Source organism: Prionailurus bengalensis, chromosome A3 (assembly GCF_016509475.1).
Source record: "Prionailurus bengalensis isolate Pbe53 chromosome A3, Fcat_Pben_1.1_paternal_pri, whole genome shotgun sequence".
NCBI lineage: Eukaryota > Metazoa > Chordata > Mammalia > Carnivora > Felidae > Prionailurus > Prionailurus bengalensis.
Window position 1 is genome coordinate 82788654 of NC_057354.1, and position 20678 is coordinate 82809331.

Sequence of the window (20678 nt, forward strand, 5' to 3'; positions counted from 1 at the left end):
ACTGCCTAGCCTGACTATAAAAGCTGCTCAACAAAATCTTAGCTCCCTTTTCCACCAGCCCTTTCACTAACATAGCAAAGTTAGACAAGAAAAGGAAGCAGTTGTTTCTGAATAAATGCTAACAAATAACTGTGACTGTCGAAGCAATGACGTCCAAAGAGTAAAATTTCTGCTCTCCTTGCCACTCTGAAAACTCCTGAGTTTTCATCCTAACAGTACCTACCGTCCTCTCTAATTGATCACCCTTAGTATATAATTCTCATAACCCCTCATAATCACAGGGTAACTGATTTTTCCATATTTGTCTCTCCCACTGAAATGGAATCTCCTCCTATGGAACTCTGTTTCCTTCATCTCTGTAACCTCGTATCTATTTTTGAATGGATTAATTATGAGGAAAGGGCATGAGTCCTGAAGTGCAGGAGAGGGGGAAAAAATTCAAAGTCCAAATCAAAAGAAAACTTAGCCCATGTAGCCCACACTGGCTAGACTCTGATCTCATATTTGATTTTAGGAATCATACCTTAATAAAAGGCACTTCTATCATGCAAGAGTGATCCAAATTGTGAAAGGTTCTGGAAGCATGCTTCCAGAAAGGAATGACTGACTTCAGAGGTAGAAGGTTGTGATAAGACCAATCTAAAGAGTGCAGGTTGCCAACAGAAAACAAATTAATCGTGTTTAGGCAGCTCCAAAAGGCAGAGGAGTAAGAGAAATTAAAGGAAACTGGCTTTAGCTCAACATAAAGAAACAATCAGAAGTTATTTATAAACAGAACTAGCTGCTTCCCAGAAGTGTTCAAAAAAAAGGACACCAGATAGCAAAAGGAAATTCCTACTGAAGATGAAAGGAAGACTGAATGACCTGTAAGATGCCTTCTAGCCCAGTAAAGTCATAATAAATGAATGTTTCACAAATAGACATTCAAAGCTTACCGAGACCAGTGATCACACATGACATAATCATTTCACACCAGTAATTAGATTAGAGGCTTGAGTACTTCTTTTTTGAAACAGTCTTTGTGCTACCAAGTATAAAGTTGGCACTCCACATACAATGGGAAAAATCAATATAGAAGGTAATCTGTTCACTGGTGGAAAGTATTTAAAGCTATTGCTATCAAAGGCAGATAAGAAAAGGGAGCAACTAAAAAAACAAGAAGGAATCAAACATCCATTTATTTGGGTATGTCACATCACCAGTAACATTTACATAATGCCCAGAAGTTTACAAAGGCCTTTCGCACACATTATTGTATCCACATACACAGAGCTACTGGGTCTGGTTCTCACAACTACCTTACGAGTTAGTAAATCAAGTATCATCATGGTCATAGAAGAGGGAAGTCCCAGGAAAAAGGTTGAAGTGAGTTAAATACACGACTGACTAGTGAATACCGGAACGAAGACAATAAATCCAAGTTTTCTCTCTGACTCCAAATCCAGAAAAGCAGCAGTCACTGGTTTTCTACACCAACACCAAAAGATACTCAGAAATTAATGTTTTTAAAGACCACTGATGTGTACACTGGCAGTACCCAGACCCATACAAAGCCGATATAACTGAACTACCACAACTGCCTACTTTTAATTCGGGGTTGGGGATGGAAGGATGGATGAGCGGACTAGGATGCCACAAGGGCACCAAATACTGAAAAAAGGGAGCAATGAGTCACTCGGTTCTGCCAGTAACTGTGGGCAAGTCATTAAATCTCTTGGCGTTAATTTTCTGAGCTATGAAACATGTTAGAAAAGCTAAGTTCCTTTCCAATAAAGTTGTTTCTACAGAGTTGGTACATATAAACTAATAAATACAAAAGAACCAAATAAAACTCATCTAAGCCACATATGAAGACCCTCTCCTATGTTTCTTTTAATGTTCCACAGTATTCAGCACGGTAAGGCATCAGAAAATACTCAAACTACTTTCACTATTAGGACAAGGTAAACTTCAACTTAGACCCCCCTTCCTCCCGCCCCCTGATAAAAACACAAGAAAAAGAACTAGGACCAAGTCTGACTTAAAACGTCTTTCTCTGCTTTATGAACAGAAAATTCAATTAGGAAGGTAATCTTAGAGAAAACGTTTTTAACCTAAACAATTCTGATTCTCCCACTCTACCACAGGTACATGAGATTCTGAAGATCATAACAAATACATTCTAAATTTACCAAAATAATTTCCAAAACAAATTCTAGTCTAAAAATGACTTACTATTTGAAGCTTGATTGTTTTCCCATCTAACTCTATAGTTCTTATTTTGAAATCCACACCAATTGTGCTGATGTAGCTTTCTGTATATGTATCATCCTAAAGGGAAAAAAAGTTAATAAAATTAATGTTCAATAAAGTAAATAAGAAAATACAATTTCAACTTTTATCTATAAAGTTGATAAAGTTTATAAAGCATAACATGTTGAGAACAGCTACTCCATCCCAATACTCAGTTTGCGTTCTGATTACAACGCACTATTTAATAGTTTCTTCTTAGGATTTTCTTAACAGCTGTTCTTTAATTTTATCAAACATCTGTTTGCAAATTCTTTACATACATCATATAGAAAAAGGTTTCATATTTTTAATGATTACAAGTGATGTTTCTAATTGTTAATCAGCAGAACACTCATTCCCCTCCGTGACCCTCCATCCAATATATTCGCCACAAAGGAAGGAGGTCCTTCTCTTCTTCCATTTTTGTAGAAGTCAATTTTATTTCCTAGTTATGACTTTTAAAAGCTTGTGCAACCATCACCGTTATTTAACTGCGGAACATTTTTATCACCCCAAGAGGAAACCCTGTCCCAGTAGCAGTCACTCTTCATTTCCTCCTCTCCCCCAGACCCCAGAAACCACTACTAATCCACTTTACGTCCCTGTGGCTTTGTGTATTCTGGACATTCATGTGAGTGGAATCATGTATATGTGGCTTTTTATGTCTAGCTTCCTTCACTCAGGATAAAGTTTTCAAGGTTCATTCATGTTACAGCATGTACCAGTACTTTATTCCTTTCTATGGCTGAGTATGGTTCATTGTATGGATATAAGACATTTTGTCATCCATCGATCAGTTGATGGACATTTGGGTTGTTTCCACATTTTGGCTATTACGAATAATGTTGCTTTATGAACACCTATGCACAAGTTTTCGCATGAACAATGTTTAACTCAATGGACTTTTAAAATTATACCTATTTTTCTCAAGTATCTGCCATGACATTTTATTTAGAATGGAAACAAAACTTTTTTTTTTCTCTTTAACTGAAAATGTTTGTGAAAAGATATGTGAAAGGAGAGATCAAGCTATCACCACCTAAACTCACTGAATAATCTTAGCAAGCACAAGGTAACTTCTATGAAGTATTCTGCCAACAAAGATGGGCCTAAATCTATTAAGAGCAGTTCTGTCAAACAGAACTTTCTTTGATGATGGAAAGGTTCTACAAACTGCTAGTCAATACAGTTACCACTAAGCTAATGGAGAACAAGGAACTGAATTGTAAATTTTATGCATATTTAATTAATTTCAATTCAAGTGACTACATGGGGCTCATAGCTACCATAAAAACAGCATGGTTCTGGGGCTTCCAATTACTGTAACAAGAAGGATAAAGGAACAAGTTTTAAGACACCACAAAAAAGCAAAGTGACAAATCTAAAATGTTGGAAAATCTATGTGACAACTACCCAGGTTCTGCAAAAAGTAAAAGACATAAATAAAAAAGGAGATTGGAACAACTTAGATGAAGCAGCAAACAACCAAATGGAATGTATAGAACATGCTTGAATCCTGATTCAAACCAACTGTGACACCACATTTCTGAGACAATCTGGGATATTTATTCATTTTGTAAGCTCACAATGGCACTGTTACTTTATAAAATGTCCAGTTTTTCTTTAAGATTTTATTTTTAAGTAATTTCCACACCCAATGTGGGGCTCCAACTCACAACCCCTAGATCAAGAGTTGCATGCTCCACCAAGCTGAGCCAGCCAGGTGCCCCGCAAAATGTCCAGTTTTTAGACATGCACGGTTTGTGAGATCAAGCCCTACATCAGGCTCACACTGACAATATGGAGCCTCCTTGGGATTCTCTCTTCCCTCTCTCTGTCCCTCCCCAGCTCGTGCACACTCTCTCAAAATGAACAAATGTTTTAAAAATCTTATTTGTTTTTAATTGATTGTCTAATAAATATCAGATACTACAGAAAGTGGACAGAGAACAAAATGAGCGCAATGAACATTCACTTAGCACTCCTACATGATAGATGCTTTGTTGGAAATACTTACGAATGCTTTGTTAGAATTCTTATAAATCCCTACATGTGCCTTATTTGCATGCCTCTGAGCCACTGCACATGTTCTTCCTTCTGTCCAAATTTTCAACATCTCTCTCTGCATACCTCCTAATCCCCAGTCCCCGGGTTACAATTTTTATTCATTCTTCAATTCTGAGCTCAGGCAATACTGACTGTCCAAACATTCCTCAACTTCCTTGGCCAATTCTTAGAGTTTCTTCCCTCTGTGCTCCCATAGCTTATTATACATTTTTTTTTTTTAAGTTTATTTGGAGAGTGAGCGAGTGTGCAAGAGCAGGGGAGGGGCAGAGAGAGAATCCCAAGCAGGCTCCGCACTGTCAGTGCAGAGCCCAATGCAGAGCTCAAACTCACAAACTGCAGAGACCATGACCTGAGCCGAAATCAACAATCAGATACTTAACCAACTGAGCCGCCCAGGTGTCCCTGTACATTTCTTTATTATACGTTTTGCAGCTCATCTCTATTCTAGGGGCCCAGGAATCAGTATTCTCTTAAATGCTTAAATGCTACTAGGTAGGTGGGTAGTACTGAAACCTGTGGCTTAGATCAACAGGCATCCCAGAGAGGATTTTCTTTGAAACAGACACCTCAGGCTATAACCATTTTCATCAAGAGATGCCAGATTCTTCCCACATAACCAGGATTACTGATTTACTATTATGGATGATTCCTGATTTTAATATTTGCCAATTTAATAAAAAGTACTACCTAATTTTAAAGTCTTTAACTACAAATAAAATTGAACTTTTGTCAATTTTTATTTCTTCTTTTGTGAACTGCTCACTCATGTTATTTGCCCATATTCCCATTATGACAAATAACCTTTTCATACTAATATGTACATTTGCTTTATATATTGAGAATATCCCCTCCTCATGTATATTTTTTTGCTAGTATCACTGGTTTTTTAACACTTTTAAGTGCTTGACATTAATTTGAATGCAATCAAATTAATAATCTTTTCTTTCCTGATTTGTTTCCATATTAGGAAATATTTTCACACAAGATAAAGAGCCACCTATGTTCTATTCTAGTAGTTCCTTAGAATAAAACATAGGTGGCTCTTTAGCTTGGTTCCTTGGTTTCATTAACTGTTTTATATGTATATACACATATACATATATATATATAACATATATTTTAAGTGGTATTAATACTGTCAATCAGAAAAGTCAAGTATGACATGCTGTCAAGTTCACAGTGAATTTCAAGTTTTCTAAACTTCTAATTTTCCCCTGAAAGCTTAAATTTCATTACATACAGCAAATGCTATCAGTTATTTCCCTTGAAATGACAGTCTCAGTACATTGGAGAAAATGTCTGCCCAATACCACCAAATTCTACATAACTACAGTTTGTCAGCTGTTCTTTCAAGTAAGAAACAAGTGAAAAGAAAAAGAAAAAAGGAGCTAGTTCAGCTCACAACTCAACTATACAAGTGTTTTTATTTTCCTCAAGACAACCAACATACTTCAGTCTGCAGTTCAAGTGCTTTATATGTTCTCCTCATTTTTTCACACAGAATATTTAAAAAAGAATACTCAAGGATCAAGACTTTTAAAAATTAATCATTTTCACTGTTTTCATCAAAGACACTCTTAAGTGAAAATCACCCCCTGACCCCCCTGCCGCCATCCCATGAGTAAATACAAGTAAATACTTTGACTAGAGTACAGTTTGGCACTTAGCACTGCCTTGAGGTGGTGGTAAGGCACCAGAGGTTTTACCCACCACTGCATTTGCATCATCAGAGCAAATGTCAACACGGTGAAAAAGGCAAATGTCTTTTGTCTTAATACTAAGTAAATACTTAGTTAGTAAATACTAATGGCTTAGTATTATTAGGATAAAAGTTTTAATCTCATGGACCCTCTGAGAAAGTCTTGATGATCCCCAGGGGTCTTTGGACCATACTCTGAGAACCAATGACCTAGACAGTGAGAAGGAAAACATGCTAAATTTGAAGGCAGTTGATAAAGACTATGGAAGACTGTGGATTCTATTCAGTAGGTTCAAAGTTACATATCTGTTTGTGAAGTGTAGCATACAGACTATGCCATTGTCAAAAAAAAGAAAAAAGAAAAAAAAAAAGTGTACCAGGCCCTGCTCTTTTTTTATCCTACTAAAATTTTACTTGAAGATTCATTTTTCATCAAGTCACTTAAACACAAACCAACTATTTGAACTCTACCAAGAGTGTTAGACATTCTAACTTTATAATCACACTTTGCTGAATTTCTTTTAAAATCAAGAGCTTAAGAGTCCAACATATCACTGGGAATGTATACTTGGAGACTTTCAAATATATAAATTCAGGAAGAACTATTTTATTCTGAATAAAATTGTTTAATCCTTTGACTACCTAGAAAACACAGCATAAACTTCTTTAAAGGCATTTCAATTTCAACTTACTGCAAACCTAAGGAGGAGGCAAGACTTTCCAACCCCAGAGTCGCCAATCAGAAGTAACTTGAATAAATAATCACTGCAAAAAAAAAAAAAGAAAATCACATTAATAAAATGCATACCGCACTGTAGGCTCTACAACCAAAATATAAGCCAAGAATAATAGCTCACTTGAGGACTCCTGAAAAGCCCGTGAATGGCTTCAGAAGCCAAAACTGCAACCAAAAGCAAAAGCCCTTTTCATGAATCACTGAATAGGACACAATTCTATAAAAGTAAGACAGGCAATGCCACCCGTGATCTCTATCAGTGAACTTCTACTTCCAAGGAAAGAATGAAAGGAAATATAATTTCCTTTATTTATGAAACATAAATCTCTCCTTCAAATTCCAAGATCAGATCACTATTTCATAGCAATCCTCCAACGAAGGGGCTTTTATGTTCCTTTCCTGACATCCACCTGGAATTCTACCCTTAAAAAAAAAAAAAAGAATCATTAACTTCTGAAACCTGTATTAAAAATATTTTAGACTAGAGACACCTGGGTGGCTCAACTGGTTAGGCATCTGACTCCTGGTTTTGGCTCAGGCCATGATTTCATGGTTTGTGAGTTCGAGCCTCACTTCAGGCTCTACACTATCCGAGCTTGGGAGTCTCCCTCTCTGTCTCTCTGCCCCTCCCCTGCTTTCTCTCAAAAGAAATAAATAAACTTTAAAAAAAAAATAAAAATATTTTAGACAAGATTGGTAAAATCAAACGCTGCTTATGTCAACATACTTTACCAACATTCTAAGTTTGATATTTAAAGCATTCTTCAGAAAATGCTGAAAGCTAGGTTCTATTTATGTACATGAAACAGCCAGGACTAACTAAAAAACCAGCCCCAGGGATTCCTTCACGGAGCAGGATTCCTTCCTGGACCAGATGGCCTCCATACTGCCCAGTCCCTCATACCTCCTTTCTAACTCGGACTACTTCTGTGGTTAAGAATTTAAAAAAAAAAAAAAATCCAGAATTTGTAGATTTTTTTAAAGAAAATCTATTCATAATTTTCAGTTTTGTCCTTTGTGATTTTAAAAGATGATACTTACAAAGGGAAACAAAAGCAAAAATGAACTATTGGGACCTCATCAAAATAAAACCTTCTGCACAGCGAAGGAAACAATCAGCAAAACTAAAAGGCAACCGACAGAATGGGAAGATATTTGCAAACGACGTATCAGATAAAGGGTCAGTATCCAAAATCTATAAAGAACTTCTCAAACTCAACACCCAAAAAGCAAATAATCCAGTGAAGAAATGGGCAAGAGACATGAATAGACACTTCTCCAAAGAAGACATCCAGATGGCCAACTGACACATGAAAAACTGCTCAACATCACTCATCATCAGGGAAATACAAATCAAAAACACAATGAGTTACCACCTCACACCTGTCAGAATGGCTAACATTAACAACTCAGGCAACAACAGATGTTGGTGAGGATGTGGAGAAAAAGGATCTCTTTTGCACTGCTGGTGGCAATGCAAACTGGTGCGGCCACTCTGGAAAACAGTATGGAGGTTCCTCAAAAAATTAAAAATAGAACTACCCCATGACCCAGCAATTGCACTACTAGGTATTTATCCAAAAGATACAGAAGTGCTGTTTCGAAGGGGCACACACACCCCAATGTTTATAGCAGCACTATCAACAATAGCCAAAGTATGGAAAGATCCCAAATGTCCATCGATGGATGAATGGATAAAGAAGAGGTGGTGTATGTATGGTGGTATGTATATATATACATACACAATGGAGTATTACTCGGCAATCAATAAGAATGAAATCTTGCCATTTGCAACTACGTGGATGGAACTAGAGGGTATTATGCTAAGCGAAATCAGTCAGTCAAAGAAAGACAAATATCATATGACTGCACTCATTTGAGGACTTTACAAAACAAAACAGATGAACACAAGGGAAGAGAAGCAAAAATAATATAAAAACAGGGAGGGGGACAAAACATAAGAGACTCTTAAATATGGAGAACAAATGGTTACTGGAAGGGTTGTTGGAGGGGGGATGGGCTAAACGGGTAAGGGGCATTAAGAAATCTACTCCTGAAATCATTGTCGCACTATATGCTAACATGGATGTAAATTTAAAAAATAAAATTTTTAAAAATGATACACTTAAAGCGAAACCCAAATATCACAATTTAAATTTAGATTACAATTATTTAAATGTAAGCAATATGTAAAACATTCAGAAGTGATTATCTCTGTAGATATCCATCAACTGCTACTTAGGTTTACACAGTGATTATGTATTACCTAAAATGTTTTTCTAGTTTTACCAAGTTATCATAGTACACTTATTGTCCCTAATTATATCTGAAAAAAAAAATTAAAAAAAATCCAAAGTGCCCTACTCAGCAACAAAATAAAAATCATAGAAGGAAACAAGAAGCTCTTAAGTCATAAAGGGGATTTAAGCACAGGATGAACTAATAAATAATTAGCATCCTTTCCAGTTTGAGATCCTAAAGAAAAAAGGAGGGGAAGGGAATAATGACTGTAAAATTTACCCATAATAAATAATACTGAACTGACGTTAGTACTACTGACATCCTGCTTAGACCAAATAAAAATTTTTTTAAGTTTATTATTTATTTTTAGAGAGAGAGAGACAGAGCATGCGCACATACGTGCACAAGCAGGGGACGGGGAGAGAGAGAGAGAGAGAGAGAGAGAGAGAGAGAGAGAGAGAGAGAAAGAATCACAAGCAGGCTCCGCACAGCCAATGCAGAGCCCAACATGGGACTCAAAACCACAAACTGCAAGATCATGACCTGAGCTGAAATCAAGAGTCAGATGCTTAACTGACTGAGCCACCCAGGCGCCCAAGACCAAATAAATTCTTAAGAATGATGAACATTAGCAATGAGTACATGTTAACAATTTACATTGCAGTTAGCAAGAATAATCACACCACCGATACTACTTTACTTAGCTTTTAACAGAAATTTAGACACAACAAATGCCCTGAAATCACCAATCTCCCAGAGCACAGTGCCAGACATCCAGTGAACACTCAATTAACACCCCCTGAATCAGCTGTATTGGACCCTGTTACAATAAAAGACAGCACTGGGCCACAAACATTGCCTGAATACTGTTCATTACCTTAAAGATCAACTTTCTCTATTTCAGCATAAACATAAGGCTGGAAAAAAACAAGAATGCTTCCTAAGTGTGTTACAAATTACATTATGATTAAAAGAAATTAACAGTTAATTTTCTAAAAATCAACTTTTTCAATTATCACATTCTTTTTAACTTTTACAGTGTTATTTTAAAACAGTTAATTTGGGGCGCCTGGGTGGCGCAGTCGGTTAAGCGTCCGACTTCAGCCAGGTCACGATCTCGCGGTCCGTGAGTTCGAGCCCCGCATCAGGCTCTGGGCTGATGGCCCGGAGCCTGGAGCCTGTTTCCGATTCTGTGTCTCCCTCTCTCTCTGCCCCTCCCCCATTCATGCTCTGTCTCTCTCTGTCCCAAAAATAAATAAACGTTGAAAAAAAAAATTTAAAACAGTTAATTTATGAGTTCCTGATAATTTACAGTTCACAGCTATTATAAATAATATGAACAGTTGAGCACTCTTCTCTGCAATGAGCTAATCACTGGAAAAAGTAAAAACTTTTTCCAGTTTTACTAACATGACAAGAGACTTGGAGGAGAATGGCAAACAAAATCAAACTCACAAACTTCTTCCTCTTACTGAATACACATACCTGGAGAGTATGATCAATAGCACATTACTTGCATTGGAACATTTAAAATTACCTACTACTGTAGTAGCTTATTTCTAAATTATTAATATACCAAATGTTCAAGAGAATTCAGAGATTCGAGACTGCTTAAAGATATGTCTCTAACTATAATTTACAAAACAGAACACAGTAAAAATGCTGACAAAAACACAAAAATCTATAATTAGAAAGCACGAGGTGACAATTCTGGTATAGAGTCAAGAACAGTTTAGCAAATGTGTTTTCATTTATTCCCCAAGAATTTGGATTTTCAGTTTACAATATAATTTTGACCAGAGTGCAAAAAAAAAAAAAAAAATAGATTATTCTAGTTCAGAAATCTATAGAGTTACAAAATCACCACATTCTTCTAAATTAGATTTTCTAATTTCAGTTCAGGTCATGACCTCATGGTCCTGAGATCAAGTCCCTGGTTCCTGGTTGGCTCCACATTGGGCATGAGACCCTGCTTAAGATTCTCTCTCTCCTCAGACACTCACTCTCTCTCTCTCTCAAAAAAAAGAAAATCCATTTCCTTAATTCCCTTCATTTCACAGACATACCTGTGAGTATGAAGATAAACTAACTTACTCATCTGTATATCCAAAAATCTGGCATTGTACCTTTTACAAAGCATGTGCTAAGAGACCAGAGAACATTTTAAATTTGCATTTTTAATCAGGTCTCTTTTGTTGTGAGACACAACTAAAGAAGATCTATGGCCATCCTTGATTAACATTTTGGCAAAATCCTAGGGGTAAAAAATGGATGGGGACACGGCATGTTAAAAGGACACAGGAACCAACAGAAAGTTCCCTCACTGGCCAAGGAAGAATAACCTGAACCACAAAATAAACCATGTATTGGGTTATAGGCCAATGAATAAAATAAACAACCATGAGTTCATACTGGTATCAACTATTAAATAAGTAACTAGGAGATCAATCTTCCTTATAGGAGTCCAAATAATACATGTAGAAGGAATGAGAGAAGTAGAAAATCATCAATAGATCACCACAGTAATAACTGCTGCAGGCAAAATCCAACAATGAATTCTAAAATTTGCGGGTGAAACTTTAAGGAGAAACAGGATATATACATGGCCTCAAAGTATGTCCCCTCAAATATTTATTACTGTGGTGGCTTTAACTTTGCCCACAAATTCTTCGAATACTCCTCCATCTAGAAGATGGACTTAATTCCCTTCTGTTGAGTGTGCGCTCTTAAAGACTGCTTTCTAAGATTATGGAAAGGGAAATATAGTAACTTCACAATGGAGGAACCAGACAGACACCACCTTAACTGATTAAGGTGAGTATCATCAGTAAGAAGTCACGCTGATTTCATGTACCTTCTGATACAATGTGATGAGTAGAGTGCTCCGCCTCTAAGGTATCTTCTCAAAGTCCATAACCCCAGTTTAATCATGAGAAAACATCAGACAAATTAAAATTGAAGGACATTCTACAAAATATCTAATAGCACTCTTCGAAAGTGTGAAGATCATGAAAAACAGGAGACTGAGAAAAACACAGACTGAAGAAGGCTAACATGTATAACAGGTAATTCCAACATGGTATCCTGGACTGGATTCTATAATAGAAAATGGACATTAAGAGAAAAACTAGAGAAACTACAATAAAAGTCTGTAGTTTAGTTAATGTACCAATGTTAATTTCTTTTTTTTATATAATTTTTTTAACGTTTATTTATTTTTGAGACAGAGAGAGACAGAGCATGAACGGGGGAGGGTCAGAGAGAGAGGGAGACACAGAATCCAAAGCAGGCTCCAGCCTCTGAGCTGTTGGCTCCAGGCTCTGAGCTGTTAGCAGAGGCCGACGCGGGGCTCAAACTCATGGACCGCGAGATCATGACCTGAGCCAAAGTCAGAAGCTCAAACGAATGAGCCACCCAGGCGCCCCCAATGTTAATTTCTTAATTTTGATAAATGTACTTTGGTATGCAAGATGTTAATATTAGGGGAGGCTAAGTGAAGGATATACAGGAATTCTCTGTACTATTCTTACAACTCTTCTATAAATATATTTCAAAACAAAAAGATTTTTAAAAAACCACAAAGTAGGGGCACTTGGATGGCTCAGTTGGTTAAGCGTCCGGCTTCAGCTCAGGTTATGATCTCAGTTTGTGAGTTCAAGGCCCACACTGGGCTCTGCTGTCAGCACAAAGCCCACTTCAGATATTCCGTCTCCCCTCTCTGCCCCTCCCCTGTGCGTGCTCTCTTTCTCTCTCTCTCTCAAAAATAAACATTAAAAAATAACATAATAAAAAAATAAAAACAGGATAAATACAAAGATGGAAGGAGTAAAATATTTTTTGAAAAAACACTAAGTATGAGGACATTAGTGAAATGGGCACAGAATAACAATCTCTTTGAAAAGCTATCTCCTGGGGCACCTGGGTGGCTCAGTCGATCATGCATCCAACTTTAGCTCAGGTCATGATCTCACCGTTTGTGGGGCTGGTTTGTGGGTTTGAGCCCCGTGTCAGGCTCTCTGCTGACAGCTTGGGGCCTGGAGCCTGCTTCAGATTCTGTTTCTCCCCCTCTCTCTGTTTCTCCTGTGGTCACACTCTGTCTCTCTCTCTCTCAAAAATAAACATTTAAAAAAATTTTTTTTAAGAAAAAGAAAAGCTAGCTGTTATTTTTTAAACATAAGAGAGACATATTTTGTGTTTGCTCAAGTTAAATCAACAAATCAGAAATCTTGCTGGAATCTACAAAATAAAGACTTAAAAGCTGCTTTTGAGGCACAAGTATTAGAGAAAACTCTTGAACTGCTTGAACTTATATTAACATGAGCAAAGATTACATTTTAATTTAAACAGGAGATAATTCAGTGAGAAAGCAAAGACAGTTAAGGTAGACTGACAGATTAAGGCTGGATAGAAAGAGACAGATTCAGGGAAATAAACAGCCTTTAACAAATGGGTGGTGGGGCATCAAAGATAACGGCGATTGAAAAAAAAATTCTTTCACTATCTCCTGTAAGTCAATTCATGGTCTACTTCAGCAATATTGGAAATTCTCTATTTCCATTATTTATGATCTGAATACAATCTTGATACCTCTGCCATTTTTGCATGCAAGCACTAACAGATAATTTTCTGTATTTTTAAAAAAGTCCCTATTGTGAGAACAGGATTATACTTTAAACAAGTTACAAAAACAAACTTTGGTTCAAAATTCTACTTAGGTAAAGTGGTTTCCTTCTCATGAAGTTACCACACTGTACATAAAATACATAGTAAGGGATGAATCCACTTATGTCTGAATCTAAAATGCCACTGGGAAGGGCGCCTGGGTGGCTCAGCTGGTTAAGCTTATGTCATGATCTTGCCATTCCCAAGTTCCAGCCCCGACTCAGGCTCTGTGCTGACAGCTCAAAGCCTGGAGCCTGCTTCAGTTTCGGTGTCTCCCTCTCTCTCTGCCCCACCCCCACTCATGCTCTCTGTCTCTCAAAAATAAATAAACATTAATAATAAAAATAAAATAAAATAAAATGCTACTGGGAATTCTAACACCTGTAGAGACTGTTTATGTGAAACACTTGTGAAAAGATTGCATTTTGTTTAGTATAACTCATTTCCCACTTTTGTTTTTAAAAAATGTTCACATACATAAAAGATTTGGGAGAAAATGGACACTTCTAAATTTTAGGATTACAACTGATACCTTCTTTACTTTTTTCACAGTCTGCAATAAATACATATTACTCTTATAACAAAAAACAAATTATTTGAGAGGAAGAAAAGTTTTAACCAGAGGTTTTTTCCAAAGACTTAACACCTCTGCAAGTTCATCCAGCATTACTACCATAACATAAATGATTTCTAAATAGGTAGAGCAGAGTCAAGATAGCACTGGCACATTCCCAATATAGCCACAAGTATATGAAGTCAATTTTTTGGATTAAATAAGAATAAACATTTTTCTTTTATGAAATAAAATTTAGATTACCAAACATAGGTCATATGTAAGAGAAAGCTGACTGACATTAACACAACTTTCAATATTCCACCCTCTGGAAACATACCAAGGAAGAAAAGACAAAAGCAAAACAATTGGCTATAATATAAAGTCATTTTTATCCACACAGTACTCCCAAAATACAAACTTCATGTCACCTATATCTTAGAAAAGGCCTACTATTTTTAAAAGTTAAGTGGAAAGTAAATGTGTTTTTCATCCAGAGCAAATTCCCTTGCATGATAGGAATGTTATTCTACCTTTTTTATAAATGTCATACTTGAAAATAACCTAAGCTCACATAAAAAATTTAAAACAAAATTATGACTATGATATTATGACACAGTGGCCAAATTTTAATTCACTATTAAACTATACACTGTTCTATTAGACTCTAGGGTATGGAATGATTAATAAAAACTTGGGCTGCAGTTAACTGTGTCTGACATCAACTTTTCTTCTTCACTTTTTTTTTTTTTAATGCTTTATTTTTGAGAGAGAGAGAGCGCACACGCACACTTGAGCAGGGAAGGGGGAGGACAGAATCTGAAGCAGGCTCTGTGCTGACAGCAGAGAGCTCCATGTGGGACTAGAACCCAAGAACTGTGAGATCATGACCTGAGCCGAAGTCGGACGTTGAACAAACTAAACCACCCAGGTGCTCCCCTTCACTCAAGTATACTCCACGGAAAACAATTCAAAATTGACCATCAGGCTGGAGAAAAGAGGTAAAAACTTTTAGTTCCTTCACATATTTCCATTGTTTGAACTTTATAAAGCACATATTACTTTGAAGACTAAACTACATAAAAAACAAAACAGGGGCACCAGGGTCTGACTCTTGTTTTCAGCTGGATCATGATCTCATAGTCTGGGAATTCAAGCCCTGCACTGGGTTCTGCACTGACAGTGTGTTGTCTACTTAGGACTCTTTCTTTCTCTCTCTCAATAAATAAACAAACAAACAAACTTAAAAACAATAAAAAATAAATTTTCAGCTATGGACAAAAGCACTGTCAAAGTAATCATCAAGTATCTCAGAGTACAACAGTCTTTCTTCCAAATTTAACGAAATAGCCAAGCAATTTTTTAAAAACTGTCCCCATAGGCTATTCATAAAAGTACACATTTTTCTTTGATATTTAGAGACAATAAATTAATTTTCCAGGTTCCATTTCAGCTCAGTTTAGAAGTGTTCCAAAAATTCAAAGTTGGAATTCTGAAAATGAAGGAAACTTTGGTAGCTCTAAACAAAGCGGCAAGTCATACAAGAGGACAAAAAAAGTAGACAGGTCTTACAACCTATGTAACCAGTATTTGCTGAAAAATATGCCAGGGAGGAGATGTAAATATCCTCTACTTCTTTTACCTTTTAAAGCCTGCACGGGTTTTAGAGCTGGAACGACCTGTATTTGAATTCAAGCTCCACCCTCTACCTTAGGTTTCTTGTCAGATTTAGAAAAAAATGCCTCTAAAACCTGTAGCACAGTATCTGGCACATTACAGAAGCACAATAAGTGGCAATTATTATTATTTTTCCTTCCTCCCTCCAAACTGCTAGGTAACCTGACAAAAACCTTTAAGAGCTTTGACAAAAACTTTAAAGCTATTTATCCAAAGCCTCTGTTCAGATGATGGTGACAAAATACCACAGGAATTTACTAGTATAATCTAAAATAAAGGTTTAAAAATTACCAACTAACAGTTATAAGTACTATGATCACACCAGTCACAACTCCCAAAGCCTAGCACACACAACATAGTAACATGGTCTGCAGCAAGGGTGCCCTCTCCAGCAAAAGAAAGGCAGTTCTCTGCTTCACTTGCTTTACTCACAGAAACACATCCATGACTTCCAAGGCCCCAAGTATAAATATTCAAGAATAGTCATGAGGGTAGAAAAACTGAGAATGGATACAATAATTGACTTCAAGCCTAAGGAAGCTTTAAATACCAACCCAAGATGTGAAAGAGAAAGTCAAAGACCATAATATGTACCTCGTAACATGTATTTCACAAACCTTTAACATTTTTAAAAAGACCTCTCTAATCATAAATTTTAAAAGACACTGACCACAAAAATGTTAGTCGCCTAATTAACTGGCTCAAATTTTAAATTTCTAGAGTTAAGCACACACAGTAAGTTGGAAACCGCATACTAGGACTGTGAAATCACAGGCCCTTGAGTTAAAATTCCAATTCTGCTGCTTACTGAATGCCCTTAGGCAAGCCATTAAACTCTTCTCTGCCTTTGTTTCCACATCTGTAAACCTAGGACACTATTTCTTCACAGGACTGAAGGAAAGAATGTACATAAATAAAATTTCTGGCTATTGATGACAACTCAAATTGTTAGCTCTTGACTACATCCCAAGACTAGCATCAAGGGTTCTGGAGAGTCCTCCTCAGTACTCTGTTACTCTCCAGCTAAATAAAACATAAGTAAAACGTCCTGTTAATCATAGAAATCATAGGCCCTTTCTCTAAATCTTCTGCATCACCTATTCTGCCATTCTATTTTTTAAAAGTATCACAAGATTAAATCTGTGATAATACTGTGATACCAATTATACTTGTTTGAGCATGAGCCTTTTTTTTTTTTTTTAAAGTTAACTTATTTATTTTGCGAAAGTGAAAAGCATGGATTGGGGTGGGGAAGAGAGAGAGAATCCCAAGGAGGCTCCATGCCACCAGCACAGAGCCTGACACACAGCCTCCATCCCACGAAGAGATCATGACCAGAGCGGAGATCAAGAGCAGGACACTTAACCGATGCTTAACCTACTGAGCCACCCAGGTGCCCCCATGAGTCATCTTCTTAACAAATTGGTATGCACCTGCGAGCAGAGTCCATCTTTGACAATCAAAAAAAACTCCCCCCCCCCCCCATCCCCTGCCCCAACTCCTAGCATATTCTAACTAATGACAGAGAAAGGGCTGGCTGTTTTCTTTACCAAGCTTTCTTGTAAGGTTTAAATTACCCGTGTGTGTGTGCATGCATATACACACACACATAGGTATGCATTTACTAGAAAATTTTTTTTAAATGTGTATTAAGAAAATCGTTAAAGTAGACAAAAACAGACTAATTGGGTGATGAGTAATCATGTGTGAGAAAAGCTTTAAAACTGAAACCACTGGCCATTTATAGTCTAATATCCCTTATTAGAATATACATGTCAAATAACATCTCTATAGCACTGTACAGTTTACTCTTGAGACTCAGAACTGAGGTGGTACTAATCACATTTTATAGAGAAAGAAACAGGCTAAAAACGCATAAATGACTTGCAGAGGTAAGTATCAATCTGAACTTAAACCTAGGGTTTGTAACTCCAAATGCTGTTTTTTATCACACCATGTTCCTTCAATGATGTATTTTACATACTCAGATGATAAAAACCGTAAGTCATACATATAAAACCTATCAGAATGAGTCAAACGATTATGAACTAGTACACAGGACCTGACCAAATACAAAGTAAAGTGTGATTCACTGCTTAAATTAACTTAGAACATTTGTGTTGGTAGAAAATAAGTCAGCTTGGCTCAAAAAGGCATGGTAAATTTTACAGTTCAGACTTCATTAGCTTTAGTAAGTGATGAATCCAATTGGTCTTTATGAAGACAGGTGCTAGCCACCAATCTACAAATAAAGCACTAAATGATTATCCAGTGTGTATTTCACAAAGTTGCTTCAAATGTCCTTTTATAAACCTAGCTATCTGACTATTTGTATAAGTTTCATCAAACACTTAAGACTATATCACACTTGGCTAGGCATTATCCTAACTATATCTTTACTGAGGTAGTAAAGATACTACAGAAATGATCTGTTGTTCTTTATGCAAACACTAATGTTTTGTGAACTTCATGTGCCTGTTTCAAGGCTCTTGGAAACAACTCATATATTAGTAATTCAAGGAGAAACAGAAAGGTAGCATTTTTTAAAAAAAAGAAGCACAGAATAGTTCACGAAAATAAAGCATACCCAAATAAATCTCACATTTTAAAGCTAATTAGCTCAATACCAGACTTTAAATTAAACTGAGTATAAACAGCATGCACTTTTATGCAAAATGTTGTATGTATGCACAAAGGGAGCATGTCCACAGATTTCATCAAATGCTCCTAGGAGTACATGACCATAATAAATGGGTTAAGAAAAACTGCTTTATATTTACCCAAAGAATACAAGAACACGAATTCAAAGGGATACATGTACACCTATGTTTATAGCAACACTATTTACCAGAACCAAGATATGAAAGCAGCCCAAGTGTCCATCGATTGATCCATGGATAAAAAAGATGTGGGTGGGTGTGTGTGTGTGTGTGTGTATATACACAATGGAATATTATTCAGACATAAAAAAGAATGAAATCTTCCCATTTGCAACAACATGGATGGAGCTAAAGCATATGATGCTAAGGGAAGTAAGTCAGAGAAAGACAAATACCTTACTTCACCCATATTTGAAATGTAAGAAACAAAACAAAAGGGAAAAAAAATGAGAAACAAATCAAGAAACAGGCTCTCAGTTATAGAGAACTGATGGTTACCAGAGAGGAGGGTGATGGAGCATGGCTTAAATAAGCATGGGGATTAAGGAGTGAATTTGTGGTGATGAGCACCAGGTGATGTATGGAAGTGCTGAACTGTTGCAGGTGTAATTGTACACCTGAAACTAATATAACAATATATGTTAACTGGAATTAAAAAACAAAACAAAAAAAGAATAACTGCCCTAAATCAAGTTATTGGAAAATATCTATAGGCAGAGTGAAAAAAACAAAGAATAATTCCATTTAAGTACTATTGTTATTCAAAGGAAATATATTCAGACAAGGTGAATCTATCACTGTTCATAGAAAACTTCAATTACATAATTTATGTAATTGCTCACTAGTTTGAAGCACAGACTGCAAAAAAAAATGCCCCTGAAGCCAGGTGGCTGGCACATAGTAAGCACTCGTTAAATAGTAGCTTCTGTTAAAAAAAAAATGATGTTTCCAAAGAATGGTCCCCCTTATAAACAAAGGTGTTTACATGAACACCACCTGTCAGAATTAGGAAATCTACAAACAGGGAACAGTGTAAACTTAATCGGAACCTATCACAACCTTGGATTTAATAAAGCAGAGTGCTCCTAGCCACTGAGCCAACCAGTCACAAAACTACCAAGGAAAACTTCATTTCCTACTCCTCCTCTGTACCCCATTTCTCAACAAACCAACACTTGTTCTCTCACTCCTCAGGACTATTATTTTTTTCCAAATATCACCCCACATTACCCTTTTATTTATTATCTGAAACACAGAGCAGTTTGAAAGAAAAGCCAAGACCTAGGTGTTCTTCCCTAAATACTATTCTAGACATCAAAAAAGCAATCTCAGCTCCACCTTCTACAGGAAAAGAGAGGAGTAGTCTGACCATGCCTCTCTCCTTGGTGGGGGAAGGGGGGAGGCATTTTGCCTCTTTTACTGAAACTCCAAAGTTGAGCTCAGACAGTGGTAAAAAGCTGATAAGCTACATATCTAAAATACCTCATGCATTGGCATTCTATATCCATTTTTAGTTTATTTTCATCTTAAAACACTCAAAGTATTTTTTAGCAAACCTTAAATCTCAAAAACCTTAAAAAGCATTTTACTTGACCTTAAATATTTTCATACATTAGAAAGAAGACAAGAATAGATAACATTAGCAAAAAAAAAAAAAAAAAAAAAAGCTATTAATTATCAAAAATGAAACTTTACTACAATGGCAAATAGTAAAACTGTCCTAAACGTATAGTCAAAAGTTGCCAAGGAAAGAAATACATGCACACAAAGGATTGCTAGTAGGATGTGAATATAACAAAATGGTAGCACATAGATAAATTACTAAGACTGCTTTCAGAATAAAAAAGACTGAAATATCCAAGAAACAAAATTACTCAGAAAGCAAAATTCTCTTTAAAAGTCAACTAAAGAGTTTTCAAGAGAACACTGGATTCTGAAGCTCTTTCATCTTTTAATATTTTTTAAAAATTTTTATTTGGAATATGTAAGAAACTGTCAAAAATTCTCATTTTAACTTAATGATGAAAAAAATATTAAATGCCAAATTTCAGTTCTCTTCAAATGACCTGACAAGATCATATATTCACACAAAACTCTTAAGATTCATGCTGT

At 36.3% G+C, this 20678-nt stretch overlaps 1 protein-coding gene across 1 annotated transcript in view; it reads right to left on the reverse strand.

Moving 5' to 3' along the window:
• RAB1A (RAB1A, member RAS oncogene family) overlaps positions 1-20678 on the reverse strand; it is a 30899-nt gene that overhangs the window by 5636 nt on the left and 4585 nt on the right. The window contains exons 2-3 of the mRNA XM_043603519.1: positions 6730-6802; positions 2215-2310 (exon numbers count right to left, since the gene is read on the reverse strand). Of these exons, the coding sequence (XP_043459454.1) occupies positions 2215-2310; positions 6730-6802 (169 nt within the window). The remainder of the gene's footprint in view (positions 1-2214; positions 2311-6729; positions 6803-20678) is intronic.